The sequence below is a fragment of the Squalius cephalus genome (assembly GCF_949319135.1).
Source record: "Squalius cephalus genome assembly, chromosome: 18".
NCBI classification, from domain to species: Eukaryota; Metazoa; Chordata; class Actinopteri; order Cypriniformes; family Leuciscidae; genus Squalius; species Squalius cephalus.
In genome coordinates, this window is record NC_137139.1 from 4,503,478 (window position 1) to 4,520,003 (window position 16,526).

The 16,526-nt window shown below is 39.1% G+C and overlaps 1 protein-coding gene across 4 annotated transcripts in view; it reads left to right on the forward strand.

Annotated features, from left to right (window-relative positions):
• The first annotated feature begins 435 nt into the window (after positions 1 to 435).
• The window catches only part of LOC307146357 (6-phosphofructo-2-kinase/fructose-2,6-bisphosphatase), a 67,006-nt gene continuing 50,915 nt past the window's right edge, over positions 436 to 16,526 (forward strand). For 2 of the 4 annotated variants that reach the window (XM_079850279.1, XM_079850280.1), the window contains exon 1: positions 436 to 672. In XM_079850279.1, coding sequence (XP_079706405.1) covers positions 597 to 672 — 76 coding nt within the window. In that variant the 5' untranslated portion in view covers positions 436 to 596. The remainder of the gene's footprint in view (positions 673 to 16,526) is intronic. The other 2 variants (XR_013819088.1, XR_013819089.1) reach the window with 1 other exon arrangement.

The window sequence follows — 16,526 nt, forward strand, 5'->3', positions numbered from 1 at the left end:
GAGAAATGAAGGGATTTGTGTGTAGAGTTTTTCAGTGACAGTTCAACAAATGTGTCAAAACAGGGAATAGTGTTTATAGTTTAGTGAAATGGGTGTGCTTTTTGATAAATGGCATTATGGTTTTGAAATTTTAGTTCAAAAGCCTGGTTCTAGTGTTTAAGTAATCGAGAAAAACTGTAATATCCTCCAGGTACTATTTATTTATTTATTTATTTTATTTCATTTATTTTTTTGTTGTCAGCAACGTCATTCACATTTCTGGGTATTCTGGATTAATTGGCTTTTGCCTTTCGGTGATAGAAAGGAGGAATTGTTTTAATGATTATTAGTTGCATAATATATTCAGATCATGCTTGTTTTGTAGTGAATATTGATAGGCTGTTGTGTGTAACGTGTAATCAGGTGCTTGATGCGCCTCCTCTACCAGGGTTCACCAGTGTAAACACATCTGCTTCAAAGTGGACAAGGTTACACATAGATTACATTACAGGTTCTAAGGTTACATTAGAGAAGACATCAGTTTGACTGGTCACTTTGTGCATTTATCATACACACCTGTATATATCTTACACAGAATAAATATCTATCGCTCACAAATGGAACTTACACAAAATCCTCTGGAGAAGATCTGGGTGCCATGGATGAGCAGCAGGCTGAGACAGAGAAGAGGCTGTAAGTCAGACATCTAAAGAAACATCTCTCTCAATCTTTGTTGCATTAATTTCCTGTTATCACTGTAAAGCTGCTTTGAAACAATCTGTATTGTAAAAAGCGCTATAATAATAGAGGTGACTTGACTTGTCTTGACTCTGTCTCATCCTTCACTCTATTTCTGTTCTTGCCATCAGGTTATAAAAGTATAAGTTAGTTGACATCTTTTTTATTCACTATGCTGTTAGAATATCAGCAAACTGGACCAAGTATCATAAAACCTCCATAAACTCTTTTTCATAAAACCTTGAAATATATTTTTAAGAGACTGCCTAAGTAAGAAGTGAGAGTTAGTATGTAATAGATAGATTAAAAAAACATTGCATAGTGAAAATGCTTTAAAATAAAATCATACAGAGAATGTTTCCTAACACTTCTTCTAATACTTTTGTTATGTGAGTAATTGTGATAAAAATCAGTTTTGTAGTGTTTTTTTTTTTTTGTGTGTGTGTGTGTTTTTGTGTGTGTGTTTTAGTTTGACAGTGTATGATGGTTTGTGTCCTCTGGGCTATTCACCTCTCTGGAGTCCAGTTCATTGCCATTTACACACACACACACAAACACACACACACTTGTTTTCCTACCATAAGGGGGACCACCGATTTTTGCCAAATTGTGGGGTCCACCATTTCCAGTGGTTCTACAGACTTATAAAAAAATCAAGCAAGATAACAAAAAATTCCTAATAAGAAATATCACTTCAATATAACAAAATTCAAACAAAATTGTTTGCACATACGTTTTTGTGTCACTTGTGGGGCCTGGATTTAACATTTAGGAGTTGTGGGGTCCACTTTCACAGATACACACATTTCTAATCTTTATATCTTAGAAGGGACCAAAGTCACTATCTGTAAAACATCAACTACTTCCATTATTTGCCCTTGATTACCATATAAACTTTTTTAGATTATAATGTAGATCCTCTAAATTAATCTGCACACATCTATATCAGTTTAGCCATTAACATGGCATAAAAAAAGACAATAAAGAGACTTTTCTAAATCAATGAGCCCTCAAATTTTGGTCACAGCCTGAACTACTTCAGTCTGCAGGACACCAACTGTAACTGTCTGCATTGTATTGGTCATTGAATGAACTGTGCAGTTTTGCTGAAGGGGATCTTGTTTGTCCGAAACACACAAAGATGTTAAACTAGCCCTTACAGCACTGGAGCAGAAGCTTTGCAAACATTTTGTTTCGGATTGCCATAGTAAGAAAGAGAGGGAGGAAAGTCCCTGTTCTCCTTACCCCGGTCATGAGAGAATCGCTTGATACTCTGACTGAAAAGCGAGAAGAATGTGGAGTACTGAGTGAAAACGGATGCTTGTTTGCTTTGCCGCTCTATGTCCATTACTTGAGGGGTTTCGATTGCATTAGGCAGTTTATGAATGAATGTGATGACATCAAACATCCCAAAGCGCTAACCTCAACAAAACATAGGAAACACATTGCTACTCTGTCGACTGTTCTGAATCTCAGGACTACAGAACTTGACCAATTGGCAGATTTCCTTGGGCATAACATTGAGGTCCACAGAAAGCACTACCGCCTTCCAGAGGGCACCCTCCAGCTAGCTAAAATAAGCAAAGTTCTTCTAGCGCTGGAACAGGGATGGCTAGGACTAGGAGAATACAAGGGGAAGAATCTGAAATTCAGCTTGATGTGACTGGTATTAAGTCTTTTTTATTATTAAGGAAAGTTAAAAAGCACAGCATTGTCCATCTATAAATCGTTCTCTTTTAGAATAGTAGATAGTATTTGATAAGTAATAGAATAGAATTGAATAGAACAGAGTAGAAGTATTTGACCTCAACATACTGAAGAAGAGGGCAGGTTTTATTGTTATAATGTGACTAACTAGACAATTTTAGTCTATTCAGCTATTTATGTAGTCATTTTGTATAATCTTGACAGACTGCAGTTTTACAACTCATTGAATCATTGAACAGAATCCCTATTAACCAGAAAATGTGTATAATTGAGTGTGCTGCATCAATGCAAAGTCCAGTTCACTGTTATTGTAATTGGTGGAGAATGTTAAGTGAGTGGATTAAGTGAGAGTGCATTCACATAACTTCATAAAATTGGGATTAAACCACATGGATTACTACTACTTTATAAATGTTCTGAAGCTTGAAAGTTTAGAAAGATGAACAATGGAGGGACAGAAATCTCTCAGGTTTCATTCAAAATATTTTCATCTGTGTTCCAAAAATGAACAAATTTCTTATGGGTTTGGAATAACAAAGGATAGTAAATGATGACAACTAACCCTTTAAGAGGATAATACAATGAAAAACTAAATGTCAACTTTGTTGAAAACACTTAGAACACATGTCCCGATGTGAATGCTAGTAGGAAGGCATCCAATACGTTGAGCTACCTGTATTTCCCTGTACTTTCCTTCTTATGGCAGAAATACGATTTTTGATGAAGTATTTGACCGCCTTCCAGTCTCAATTTCCTAAAGCTTGAGCTTCTGCATCAACGCAGCGCTGACAGTCCTTTTTCCCTGGAACTTGGCTCCTCACAATGAATTTCCTTATGTGCCTTTCTACTGCCGCACATTCATCTGTTGTCCAGCTTCTTTTGGCAGCAGTTTCTTTACCTAAGTATACATAAAAAGAACATGTTATTAAATTTAGGTTAATGTCTTAAGTTTAGGATTTTTAAACCTTAACCTGAACTGAAAGACTATTGGATTGATCACACAGGTCATTCATTGCCATATTGACTTGGTTCAGAGACTAAAAGTACTCTTTTACTTTGTTTCTGAATAAAAATTGACTAATAATAATAAATCAGTGCAAACCAGTAAAAGGCATGGTAGCACTTTATTTTGATGGTCCCTTTAGACATTCTGTTGACGGAGTAACAATGCACCTACATGTCAACTAACTCTCATTACAGCATTAGTAGACCGTCTACTTAAAGTATTTTATACAATTTTGGCAAATGTACTTTGTTTTATGGTCATTTTTATTTTAAAAACAAGACAAGGATACTTGATTATTAGCAATGACTTTTACAGTCCGTATCTCATATTTTATGTATTGTCCTGTTAAACATGGCAGTCTCACATCGATGGGAATATGCATATGGAAATGATATGCAGATGAATGTATTAAAACTTTTGTGCGAACGCAAAATCTTCCCTTTGTGCATCCCACACTTTTAGAATGAAATCTAAGCAAAGTGTTATACATTTACATAGTACAATTTTCCTTTTGATCATATAATGAAAATGTTTAACCCAAAAATTCTGTCATCATATACTCACCCACATGTTGTTCCAAACCTGTATGATTTTCTTTCTTCTGCTGAACACAGAAGACATTTTAAAGAATGTGGGTAACCAGACAGTTGATGTCTGACGTTCAAAGTAGGAAAAAAATACTATAGAAATCAGTGGTGCCATCAACTGTCTGGTTACCCACATTCCTTAAAACGTCTTCTGTGTTCAGCAGAAGAAAGAAACTCATACAGGTTTGGAACAACATGAAGGTGAGTAAATGACAATTTAAATTTTTGGGTAAACTATCCCTTTAAACCTTACGCTCAATAATTCAATGGAATTTCAATAGTTTTATTCAACAATATTTATTTGGAGCACTTATCACAAAACATTCTGTTTGAGGTTGTAAACCAACTATAATCAGAATATTAGACTGTGTAAACATACCTATTGTGACAGCTATCAATGTGCAGTGATCAAGAGTAAAGATTTGATAAAATAATATAATTCAGAATAAAGCTTGTGTCTTCAAGACGAACGGGACAATCAATCTACTTAACATTTCTAAGCTCACCTCTCTTTTTTTGCCGAATTCCTCTGGTATTGGGAATGCAGCGTGGAAGTAGGTTCTTGTGTGGATGTAGGTTCTTGTGTGGATGTCACACTGTCCTCAACTTCAGTCTCCTGTGCTTCTGGAATAAAGTCATCTGAGTGCAAAGAAAAAATAAATTTTATTAAAGAAAGATAAATCAAAATATAAACTAACTGTAAGCAACACTGACTGGATTAGGATCTATCATGCATAACATTTGTGTCATGGTGACCAAAAGCAATGATCAACAGTACAAGTTTATAAATTTTCAGTATACGGCACGAGTCTTGCAGATGATATGTATTGTGAAAAGCGCTATACAAATAAACAAATCGAATTGAAAAAATTTCACATGGTTCCATAATTCTACAATACAGTGGTAGAGAGAGCTGGGTTTAATCAGACTTGCACTCACACTGGGAACACAATTTAAATGTATGCCCTTGACAGATACTTTCTCCCCAAAGCAACTTACAGAACACATTACAGTGGCAATAGCCCTGGAGCAATGGGATGTGAATGTTGAGGAGATCGTCTACCTTTGGATAACTATACCTGTGGTGGAGCTTACTGTGCCACACAATCAACTGGAAACAATGTCAACATTCCCCACATGCAACAGGCAGCATGTCTAAAACATGTCAACTATTAATATAACCTTTTAGTTTAAATTTATGCAACAACCAAATATGTGGAATCCCATAAAGATTGTGCAATAACACCTACATTTAATTGTCTAATTTAAATGAGAGATCTTTCATAACCAAATTTTTCTTGTGAACACCCATCCATGTCAACAGTCTCTAAAATGGCAAGTAATAGAATATGAATGAGTTGTAAAACTGAAACTGCAATCTGTCAAGAGTATACAAAATGACTACTATAACAATAAAACCTGCCCTCTTCTTCAGTATGTTGAGGTCAAAAACTTCTACTCTGTTCTATTCAATTTTATTCTATTACTTATCAAATACTATCTACTATTCTAAAAGAGAACGATTTATAGATGGACAATGCTGTGCTTTTTAACTTTCCTTAATAAAAAAAGACTTAATACTAGTCACATCGCGATCATCGTTTTCATGATTGATCGTCGCTGTCATGTGCGAGTACTCAAGAGTTCATCACTACCACGCACACCTACCTATTATGCAATCGCCACGGACCAATGGTAGTACGATGGTGTTTACCAGCCAAGCGAACTTTCCTGGAAAGTTCGCTTTGAACTCCCAAAACAAACTTTGTTTTGGCCTGATTTTGTTCGAAATGACGTCACAGTTCGTTCTTCGATTTTGCTTGAAGTATATCGGGCCTTAGGGAGAAATGACTGATAAGACGATGACGAAGTAGCTGGTATGCAACAGATCCTAAGCATCATTGACATATCTTATCTTGCCGAAGCTCCCTATAGACAGTACGCGTGATCGAGAATTCAAAAGCGAGCACACATTTAAAAGCCATTTTAATACTCCGAATACAAGTTCGCATGATTGCAAAATCGAAAGTGAAAAGCACCCACCGCCACTGTTATTGGTAATACTGGTGTTATTGCAAGTTTATTCACCGGTGTGAATCTTTCCTTACAGTGACCTCCCTAGTAAAGTACTTCACATTCTTAGAGAACCTTTAAAGGGTACTACCCTCAATAACTAATACCAGGCTCACTATGTTTTGGTCTCTAGAACAGAAGTCTGCTGCTTTGGCTCCTGGAAATCAGACAAAAAAAACAACAGAAACCAAAGTTAACAAAAGTTAGCTCATGTGAAAACAGTTTCTCATCTAGCACAGCTGAAATATAAGAGCATACACTCGTCTTTTCTAGAGGTAACAGCAAGTGTCACAGCAACAAATAAGATGTTGCAATGCATTACATCCAAAATACTCATTCTGATCATGCAGCAGCTTGAGAAGTGTTGAATTACACCTGCAATTACACTAGTTTAAATATTGACAGGTGTTGTCCCAATGATGTAAAATCACTAAGAGTGAGATCCATACATGAGGGCCCCATAAAACCTAGACTAGAAATGTGTGTGTGTGTGTGTGTGAGGGCCCCATAAGGCCTAGACTGGAAATGTGTGTGTGTTTGAGCTTAACTGTGAATTCATTCGTTTGAGGGGAGGGGCCCATAAAGCCTAGACTAGAAACGTGTGTGTGTGTGTGTGTGTGTGTGTGTGTGTGTGTGTGTGTGTGTGTGTGTGTCAAGTCAAGTCAAGTCAAGTCAAGTCAAGTCATCTTCATTTATATAGCGCTTTTAACAATGTAGATTGTTTCAAAGCAGCTTTACAGAGATAAGCGTATAATTTAAGGTAACAGAGATTGTTTCGGCTTTACAGCAGAGTTAAGTTATTTCCATCTAAAGTTAGTTTTGATTGATTTGCTTCCGTCGCAATGATCATTTGTTATTAAACCAGGGGCCGCTAAGACGACACCATTCCCTCTACACAGACTTTAAACGCGAACCTGTGTGTGTGTGTGTGTGTGTGTGAGGGCCCCATAAGGCCTAGACTAGAAATGTGTGTGTGTGAGCGCTTGACATGCAGCATGAGGGCAAGACTAGAATAGATTGTGATGACAGAGTCGACATTACTCCTTTACCTGCGTGACGACAGCATCTTTGTTGGAGGCATCATGGGAAGAGTGATCTGTTAGGGATGTTTTGGTCTCTAGAACAGAAGTCTGCTGCTTTGGCTACTAGAAATCAGACAAAAAGTTCTAAGAAACAGATCATGCATATATGAGATCACATAGTTATGCATAGATAATAATTTTTTACATTCATTTAAGATGAATGTGTGTATTTAATTGGTAAAGCGCAGAAGAACTGAAGCGGGTGCTTAAGCGCTGACAGAAGACTTCAGTACACACGCTTCGAGTGTGTGCGCACAGAGGGCTGCCCGTCATGGTTCATTGCAATTTAGCATTTTAAGATCTTTGAAACTTTGAAAGACATTGAAATGCTAATTAAGGCATTATTTGTACATTAACAAATTAAAGACTTAAGGATTGACAGACATCCTGATAATCAACAGAAGTTGGAGGAGCTATGATTCATAGGGGTGGAACGGTACATGTATTCGTATTGAACCGAATCGGTACGGGCGTCATGGTTCGGTGCATGAATTTACATGGAGAATACACGGTATAAAAATAAATAAACCTCATGCGGAGCTACTGTTAGATACGCGGGTTCTTTAGGGCAGGGGTTCTCAAACTATCTGGAGATAGGGACCCCTCATAGGGTAGAAAAAATTCCAAGGACCCCCTCATAACTGCAACACAAATGTAATAGCTAAATCGTGTGCGTGCGTGCGTGCGTCTGTGTGTGTGTGTGTGTGTGTGTGTGTGTGTGTGTGTGTGTGTGTGTGTGTGTGTGTGTGTGAGAGAGAGAGAGAGAATATGGAAGCTTGTTTCCACCACAGAATAAAACATTTTAAAAGATAATTGCGACTTTTTATCTCACAATTGCGAGTTTATATCTCGCAATTCTGACTTTAGTTCTCACAGTTGCGAGATATAAAGTCAGAATTGCATGAAATAAAGTCGCAATTGCGTGATATAAAGTCAGAATTCTGAATTTTTTTCTCGCAATTGCGACTTTAGGCTATATCACGCCTTTATAATACGCAATTGGGAGATATAAAGTCAGAATTGTGAGATATAAACTGTTCTGAGGCTTAAAAAAAAAGTCCGTCCTTTTCCCCTTAGAACTGGACTTTATATATCACAATTCTGAGAAAAGATGTCAGAATTGCGAGATATAAACTCGCAATTATGTGTTTAAAAGTCAGAATTCAGACTTTATATCACGCAATTGAGACTTTATTTCACACAATTCTGACTTTATAACACGCAATTGTAACTTTATTTCATGCAATTCTGACTTTATATCTTGCAACTGCGACTATTTAACGCAATTCTGACTTTATAACACGCAATTGCGACTTTATTTCACGCAATTCTGAGAAATAAAGTCAGAATTGCGAGATGTAAACTCGCAATTATGAGATAAAAAGTCGCAATTATTTTTTAAAAAACAGCAAAATTTCAAAGTGGCTTGTTTGGTGCATATTTTTTTCATGTAGCTCCATGTAGGTCTCGGCCCCCCATTGCTATCAGATGGGTCTGACCCAACAAAAATCCAGTTTGGCGTTGTTTGACAGTGCGCGCGCTTCGAGCGTACACGCTCAGAAAAAGTGCATCCTGTCAGAACAGAATGCCAATGAAATGTTTACCCGGCAAAGCTTTAAAGCACGAGCAAATAATGAAGTTTTGTGATTGCGAATAAGTGCAGTGTCCTGTAACTCTACCGCTGCATTAACATGTGATGTGAATGATATACTATATGATACTATACTATACTATCCTATATGATATAATGATATACTACGTCGAGTTTTACAGTATTGGGACTGAGGCGCCAGAACTGCAGCTGATAGAATGTGCGCTGCAGCAGGATAGGATACTACCATATTTTAGTTTCCATTCTTATTGTGTTTCCACAACAATGTTAGTGAGTAAATCTACTGAAATGGCCACCATAACAGTGGAGTGTGATGTGTAAGATGTAGGGCTACAACATCTTTAAATTAGCTCACTATTAGTATTATTTGAAGTTAACATAATAAAATACGTAGACCTACACCAAAAAACTAGTTGAGGATAAATTATTTAAAATTGGGCAATTCCAGCGTTATGGACGTGACATTTGCAGTAGGGCTGGACCCGAATATTCGAATATCCGAATATTCGTTCGGTGGGTTGGTATTCGATTTGAAAATTTGATATTCGAATATTTATTTATTTATTTATTTTTTGCACACCTGGGATCCCCCGCGAAACGGTTCTCATTCGCGCTTGAATAAGGCCGGTGACACACTGGCTGCGTGGCGTGAGCGTCTCAGCTGTGTGGCGTGTCCGTTTTTATTTTGGCTCCCATGTTAACAGGTTGGAGTTTGCACACTGCCTGCGTGAGACGTGTCTCTGGTGCGGCTCGAGCCAGGCGGAAAACGCGTGCATGCTAGAAATAGAACCGACGCCTAAAAGTGTTCCAGCAATGGGAGTGTTCTCTGGCTAGAGCGCAGAACAGCGGAGTGTGTATGGACCGAAGTGCATGCCTGAGCTTGTGTTTTGGGTTAAGCTGCGTTGCTTTGATATTGTGGAAAATAGAATAGAATAATAGAAACAAAATGTATTAGCCTTTTTACCCGTTATTATCAATCTAAATTAATGTCGTTTTTAAGTTAACTTAATTTCGTTTTTCTTTATTTAAATTTCGTTTTTCTTTATTTAAATTTAGTTTTTTCTTTATTTAAATTTCGTTTTTCTTTATTTAAATTTCGTTTTTCTTTATTTAAATTTCGTTTTTCTTTATTTAAATTTCGTTTTTCTTTATTTAAATCTACCCTTTACTGTGTCAGTAATTTGTTAGTCAGAAAAATATTAGACTACCTTAAAAGTATTGCTTAATTTAACAGACCTGTGTGTGTGCGTTTTATAGCACTAGTGCAGTGTCCGTTCCCTGCCTCGCGCTGTTCAGTAGTTTACTAAAAGTTTATTAATTCTTAATGTGTCGCGTGTCTATCTATATTGCACCAAATGCGACACTGCATGCACTCCCTTGTGAAGTCGATTGGATGAACGGTTCTCGAAATAATAAAAATGCAAACGGACATACCGATGCATAGAGATTCCTGCTTTTATTAGAGAGAAGAATATGTTCAGCCCCCTCTCTCTGAAGCTTCGAATATTCGATGTTCATTACTACCTAAGCTTCGAAGCTCAAAAAATGGTTTTCGGACCAGCCCTAATTTGCAGTCAAAACTTGAAATATAAATTATCAGAAAATGCATTTAATATTGAAACGTCTGTTTATATACTCCCTTAATAAAGGTCCAAACATTAGAAAAATATCAGTCGGTGAGAAGTAAGGTAAACTCGTGAATGTTTATTTTAGTAGCCTACAACAACACTTTAGTACACCAAAACCACACTACAAAAGAATCGTGTAAAGCAGGAAACCAGATTATTCTTTGTAACATTAGAAAAAAAAAAATGGATATGAGAACGTAACCTACAACTAAATTAACGTTATCTTACATAATTTCTAAACATTTGTATTTAGTTTTGTGAACCTTTTTATAAAACATGGCTATTTATTTTTATTTAAAGGGATTATGTCTGCTATTGTAGGCTCATGTTGTTAATGTACGTTAAGCAACTAATTTAGACATAAATAAGAGATATTTTCAGTTTTATAGCTGATTGTCTTATTTTGTTTACATCTTACTTTACACACTTCAGGGCAGGCTGTTGCAGCTAGCTCAGGGGAGAGACTGTATGACACTATGGTACAGCCTGAGACATGCACAATAAAAAAAATTGCCTTCTGCATTTTTGTTTTGCTTTTCCCTCCATTGTACAGTGATGTCTGAACCGAGGTATGAACCGAACCGTGACTTCTGTGTACCGTCCCACCCCTAATGATTCAGGTTATTAACACAATGTGGACACTTTTACAAAACCAATGCTAATTTATCATTTTCCAACTACAAAGACATGGATTATCATGTAAGCATATGCAAACGATCAGTACTAAGAAATGAATGTGTAATATGCTGTCCCATACCTTTGTTACTATCGATAAATCGTTCCATAAACCCAGGCTTGTCCCTCAAAGACAGAATGTGTGTCCTGGCATCATCAACAGGCCGTATCCTCGTCTTCCTTTTCAACATTATGGTGCTGAAAATAATTACACATACACAATAAAAATCAAAGAAATTAGCATGGGGAAAAAACTCCCTCCCAAAAAAATCAAAATCAAACAATTTCAAGTAATGTAACGTTAATATTCAGTGGTTTAAGATCTAAATGTAGCTTGCACAGAACAGACAACAGATAAAACACAGAAACGATAGTTAGATCTATTCAGCCATATTGTAAATACTGTAAGATAGATCAATAAACCGTTAAGTTAGTCTGTCAGCTGCACGTGATCTGCAATCATGTCTGATCAATTAAAACATAAGCGTCAAACCAATACATTAGTGGATTTTTGCAAAACTATAAAGTTATTTAAAATTGGGCAATTCCAGTGTTATGGACGTGACATTTGCAGTCAAAACTTATAAAAATATAAAAATATAAATTATCAGAAAATACATTTAATATTGAAACGTCTGTTTATATACTCCCTTAACCCTTGTGCTGCATTATATAATTTACGACATTGAGTGCATTAAGGGACAAAAATGTCCACTCTAAACACTGCCATAAAACTATTATATATATTTTTTTTTTTTCCACTTTCACTGAGTTAAATCTTTTAACCAGCATCAGTCCTCATCATAACTACCAAATATGTATTTAATTTCAGGATTTTAACCCTTTAAATTCCAGTTTTGATGACGATACCATCAATTACTATAAGAGGAAAAAACACAAAAATGTAATTATTTTCCATACACTAAATGCAAAGAGAAAACTTTAGCTTTGGATTATCACAGTCTTGAATATGTCAATGATTAGCAGCAACATTATATTTGGTGCATTTTTATTTTTTGTGCCATGTCAGATTTTTTTTTTTTTTTTTTTTTAAATCACACATAGCGCGTTAAGGACAAATTTGATCCTATTTAAACCCATTAAAATATCCATTTTTGAACCCATTGTCATAATATCATAAAATCATAATTTCTATTCAAATACCCTGTCATTACCAAGCCTTGGGGTAAAATATTTACTTTTTACTATTTTCCACCAGTTGGTACTATTTTTCATATAATTGACATATTGCAAACATCTGCAGTATTGCAAAAATTTTCCTGATTTCTACTAGGTGACTATAACCTCTGCCTGTCTCCCTATACATCAAAATTTGCTCTAGAAACAAAGCAAAACTACAAGATCACCTATCATCTATAAACATATCAAACATATCAAAAACTTCAAAACAAACAATACGAAATTGGCTCGTATGCAAGCGCCTGGTGGTCGGGCCTCCCCCCATGGGGTCCGGCCGGGCTCAGCCCGAAGGAGCGACGCGGGGCCGCCCTCCCGTGGATCCACCCTCCCGTGGACCCACCACCTGCAGGAGAGACCGTAAGGGCCCGTGCTTTTCTGGAACCACACTCCTTGAGAGAGGATGGACTCTTCACCACTCTGGAGTTAGCCATGGTGAGAGACGGCGGGCTGGTGTGGGTTTGCTTATAGCCCCCTAGCTCAGCCTCCATGTGTTGGAGTTCACTCCGGTGAACGAGAGGGTCGTTTCCCTGCGCCTACGGGTCGGGGATATGTCTCTCACTGTTGTGTGCGCCTATGGGCTAAACGGCAGTGTAGAGTACCCGGCCTTCTTGGCGTGATTGGGAGGAACGGCCTCCCTGATCTGAACCCGAGTGGTGTTCTGTTATTGGACTTCTGTGCTAGTTACAGCTTGTCCATAACGAACACCATGTTCAAGCATAAGGGTGTCTATCAGTGCACATGGCACCAGGACACCCTAGGCTGGAGGTCGATGATCGACTTTGTGGTCGTTTCATCTGACCTCTGGCCATATGTCTTGGACACTCGGGTGAAGAGAGGGGCGGAGCTGTCAACTGATTACCACCTGGTGGTGAGTTGGATCCGATGGCGGGGGAGGAAGCTGGACAGACTCGGCAGACCCAAACGTACTGTGAGGGTCTGTTGGGAATGTTTGGCCGAATCCCCTGTCAGAGAGATCTTCAACTTCCACCTCCGGCAGAGCTTCGACCGGATCCTGAGGGAGTCTGGAGATATTGAGTCCGAGTGGACCATGTTCTCCACCTTCATTGTCAACGTGGCCACCTGGAGCTGTGGCCATAAGGTCTCCGGTGCCAGTCGAGGCGGCAATCCCCGAACCCGGTGGTAGACACCAGAAGTAAGGGATGCCGTAAAGCTGAAGAAGGAGTCCTATCGGGCCTGGCTGGCTTGTGGGACTCCTGAGGCAGCTGACGGATACCGACAGGCCAAGCGGACTGCAGCCCGGGTGGTTGTGGAGGCAAAAAATCGGGCTTGGAAGGAGTTCGGTGAGGCCATGGAGAAGGACTACCGGTCGGCCTCGAAGAGATTCTGGCAAACCGTCCGGTGCGAGAGGGAGGAGACCCCGGGGAAGACCTAGGACACGTTGGAGGGACTATGTCTCCCGGCTGGTCTGGGAACGTGGCTGAAGTGCCAACAACAGAGATAGTGCTTCTTTCTCGATGGTACTATATTTTCTTTGACTCTTCGTAAACTTTTTAGAGAAGTAACCTACAGGGTGTTCAACACCAGATTCGTCATCCTGCAGCAATACAGCCCCAGCTCCACAGGCACTGGCATCCACTTGTAACTTGAAAGGAAGTGAAAAGTTAGGAGCAGATAGTACTGGTGCATTACAAAGGAGTATCTTTGCAGAATTAAAGGCCCGTTCACATTCAGGACCCCACACAAACTTTCTGGACGTACTAAGTAGGTCTGTCAGTGGGGATACTACCGATGAAAAATTCCTACAGAACCCACGGTAATATCCAGTCATCCCCAGGAAACGTCGGAGCTCTCTCTTGTTGGTTGGAGTGGGAAAATCCACAATGGCATACACTTTGGCCTCAACTGGCCTAACTTGCCCTTGTCCAATCACTTTACCAAGATAAGTGACCATAGCTTTAGCAAATTCACACTTCGCTAAGTTTAAGGTCAATGATGATTCAGCCAACCTTTTGAAAACTAGTTCCAAGCTATTTACGTGATCATCCCAAGACATTGAGTATATAACCAAGTCATCCAGGTATACCTCACAATTGGTCACCCCTGACAAAACTCTCTGCATGAGGCGTTGGAAAGTTGCTGGGGCATTTCTCATCCCAAATGCCATAATAGAATATTGCAGGAAGTTATCTGGGGTGACAAATGCAGAGATCTCAGAGGCCCGTGGGGTCAAAGGCACCTGCCAATACCCCTTTAGGAGATCAAGCTTAGTAATGTAACGAGCAGAGCCTACTCGATCTACACAGTCCTCCATACGTGGCAGAGGGAAGGAGTCTGGTTTCGTTACATCATTAACCCTACGGTAATCAGTACAAAATCTTACCGTTGAGTCAGGTTTTGGAACTAAAATACAGGGTGAGCTCCATGGGCTTTGACTGGGAAAGGCCAAACCATGTTGTAACAAATAATCTACCTCTTTTCTCATTAATTCACGCTTCATTGGGTTGAGCCGATATGGATGTTGCTTAATTGGCCTACACTCGCCCACATCGATATCGTGTTTCAACACTGTAGTCTGCGTCGGAACATCAGAAAATAAAGTAGGATACCTGTGGATCAGATTTACAATATCTTCACACTGTGCCTTAGGAAGATACAAGAGATATGATTCCAAGTCACTCAAAATGGAGGAATTATTTAAACGCATTGTCATGCCATGAGCGTCACTATCAGCCAAGCCATCCTCCACGGGATTATACACAGTTTGCCTGACACTAGTGGACAAAACAGACAGAGGTTTAGGTATTGAGTCTGGAGATATAGATCTTGTTACATAGGCTTTCAACATATTTATGTGACACAACCGGGTTTTTCTCTTACGATCTGGGGTACTAATCACATAGTCTGTGTCACCAAGCTTTTTCTCAACAACATATGGACCAGAAAATTTTGCTTGCAAAGCTGAGCCAGGAACAGGAAGGAGGACAAGCACTTTTTCACCTGGTTGAAAATTACGCACCACACTTTGCTTATCATAATGAGCTTTCATTTTAGACTGGGTTTTAACAAGATGCTCTTTTGCGACTTCGCATGCCCTGTGCAGACGTTCCCGAAAAGAACTGACATAGTCTAACACTGACATTGGTGAAGTGGTCTTAGACAGTAATTGCTCACTCAACAACTTCAATGGTCCCCGTACTGTATGTCCAAAGACCAGTTCCGCAGGGCTGAAACCCAGTGACTCTTGAACCGTCTCTCTAATCGCAAACATGAGTAATGGCAATCCCTCTACCCAGTCTTTCCCTGTATCAAGACAGTATGCACGAAGCATGGATTTTAAGGTTTGGTGAAACCTTTCAAGTGCCCCCTGGGACTCTGGGTGATAGGCACTTGACAGTTGATGTTTCACCCCCAGTTCTCGTAATACCTGCCTGAACACATGAGAGGTAAAATTGGTGCCTCTATCAGATTGGATTATCTTAGGCAACCCAAATGTAGAGCAAAACTTCACAAGCTCATTAACAACAACCTTAGCTTTAAGAGTACGTATTGGAACAGCTTCAGGATATCGTGTCGCAGCACACATCAATGTTAGTATGTACTGATAACCTGACTTTGATTTGGGCAATGGACCCACACAATCAATAAGGAGTCTCTCAAAAGGTTCTCCGACAACAGGAATTGGTTGCAAAGGAGCAGGAGAAATAACCTGATTTGGTTTACCTGATAGCTGACAAATACGACAGGAGCGAACAAAGCCTGACACAGCAGACTTTAACCCAGGCCAAAAGAAGTACCTTGAAATCCGCCGGAACGTCTTTGTTATGCCCAGATGGCCAGACAAAGCATTTTCATGAGCCAACTTAAGAACTTGTTTACGATAACCTTGTGGAAGAACAATTTGGTAGCTTGCACTCCACTCATCCTCATCAGAATATTGTCGCTTCCACCTACGCATTAGCACATCCCTGTCCCAGAAATATCCCACTCTAGTTTTAGGACTTCTCTCACCAGCATAGGCAGCACTGATGCAGTTAGACAAAGTGGGATCAGACTTTTGTGCCATAGCTAACTGTTCTCTACCAAGTGTCAGAGGAATTTTCTCTGAATCAGTCAGGACGTCAAGGTCAGATTTAAAAAGTTCAGGATCAATAGACAGTTTGACTTCCACCGGCTCACTCTGAGAAATCAAGAAAGAGTCTGAAAGTTCAACAACATCGTCATATTTGCGTGCCTGAGCACGAGTCACAGCACAAATAGGAAAGACAGAGGGAAACTGTT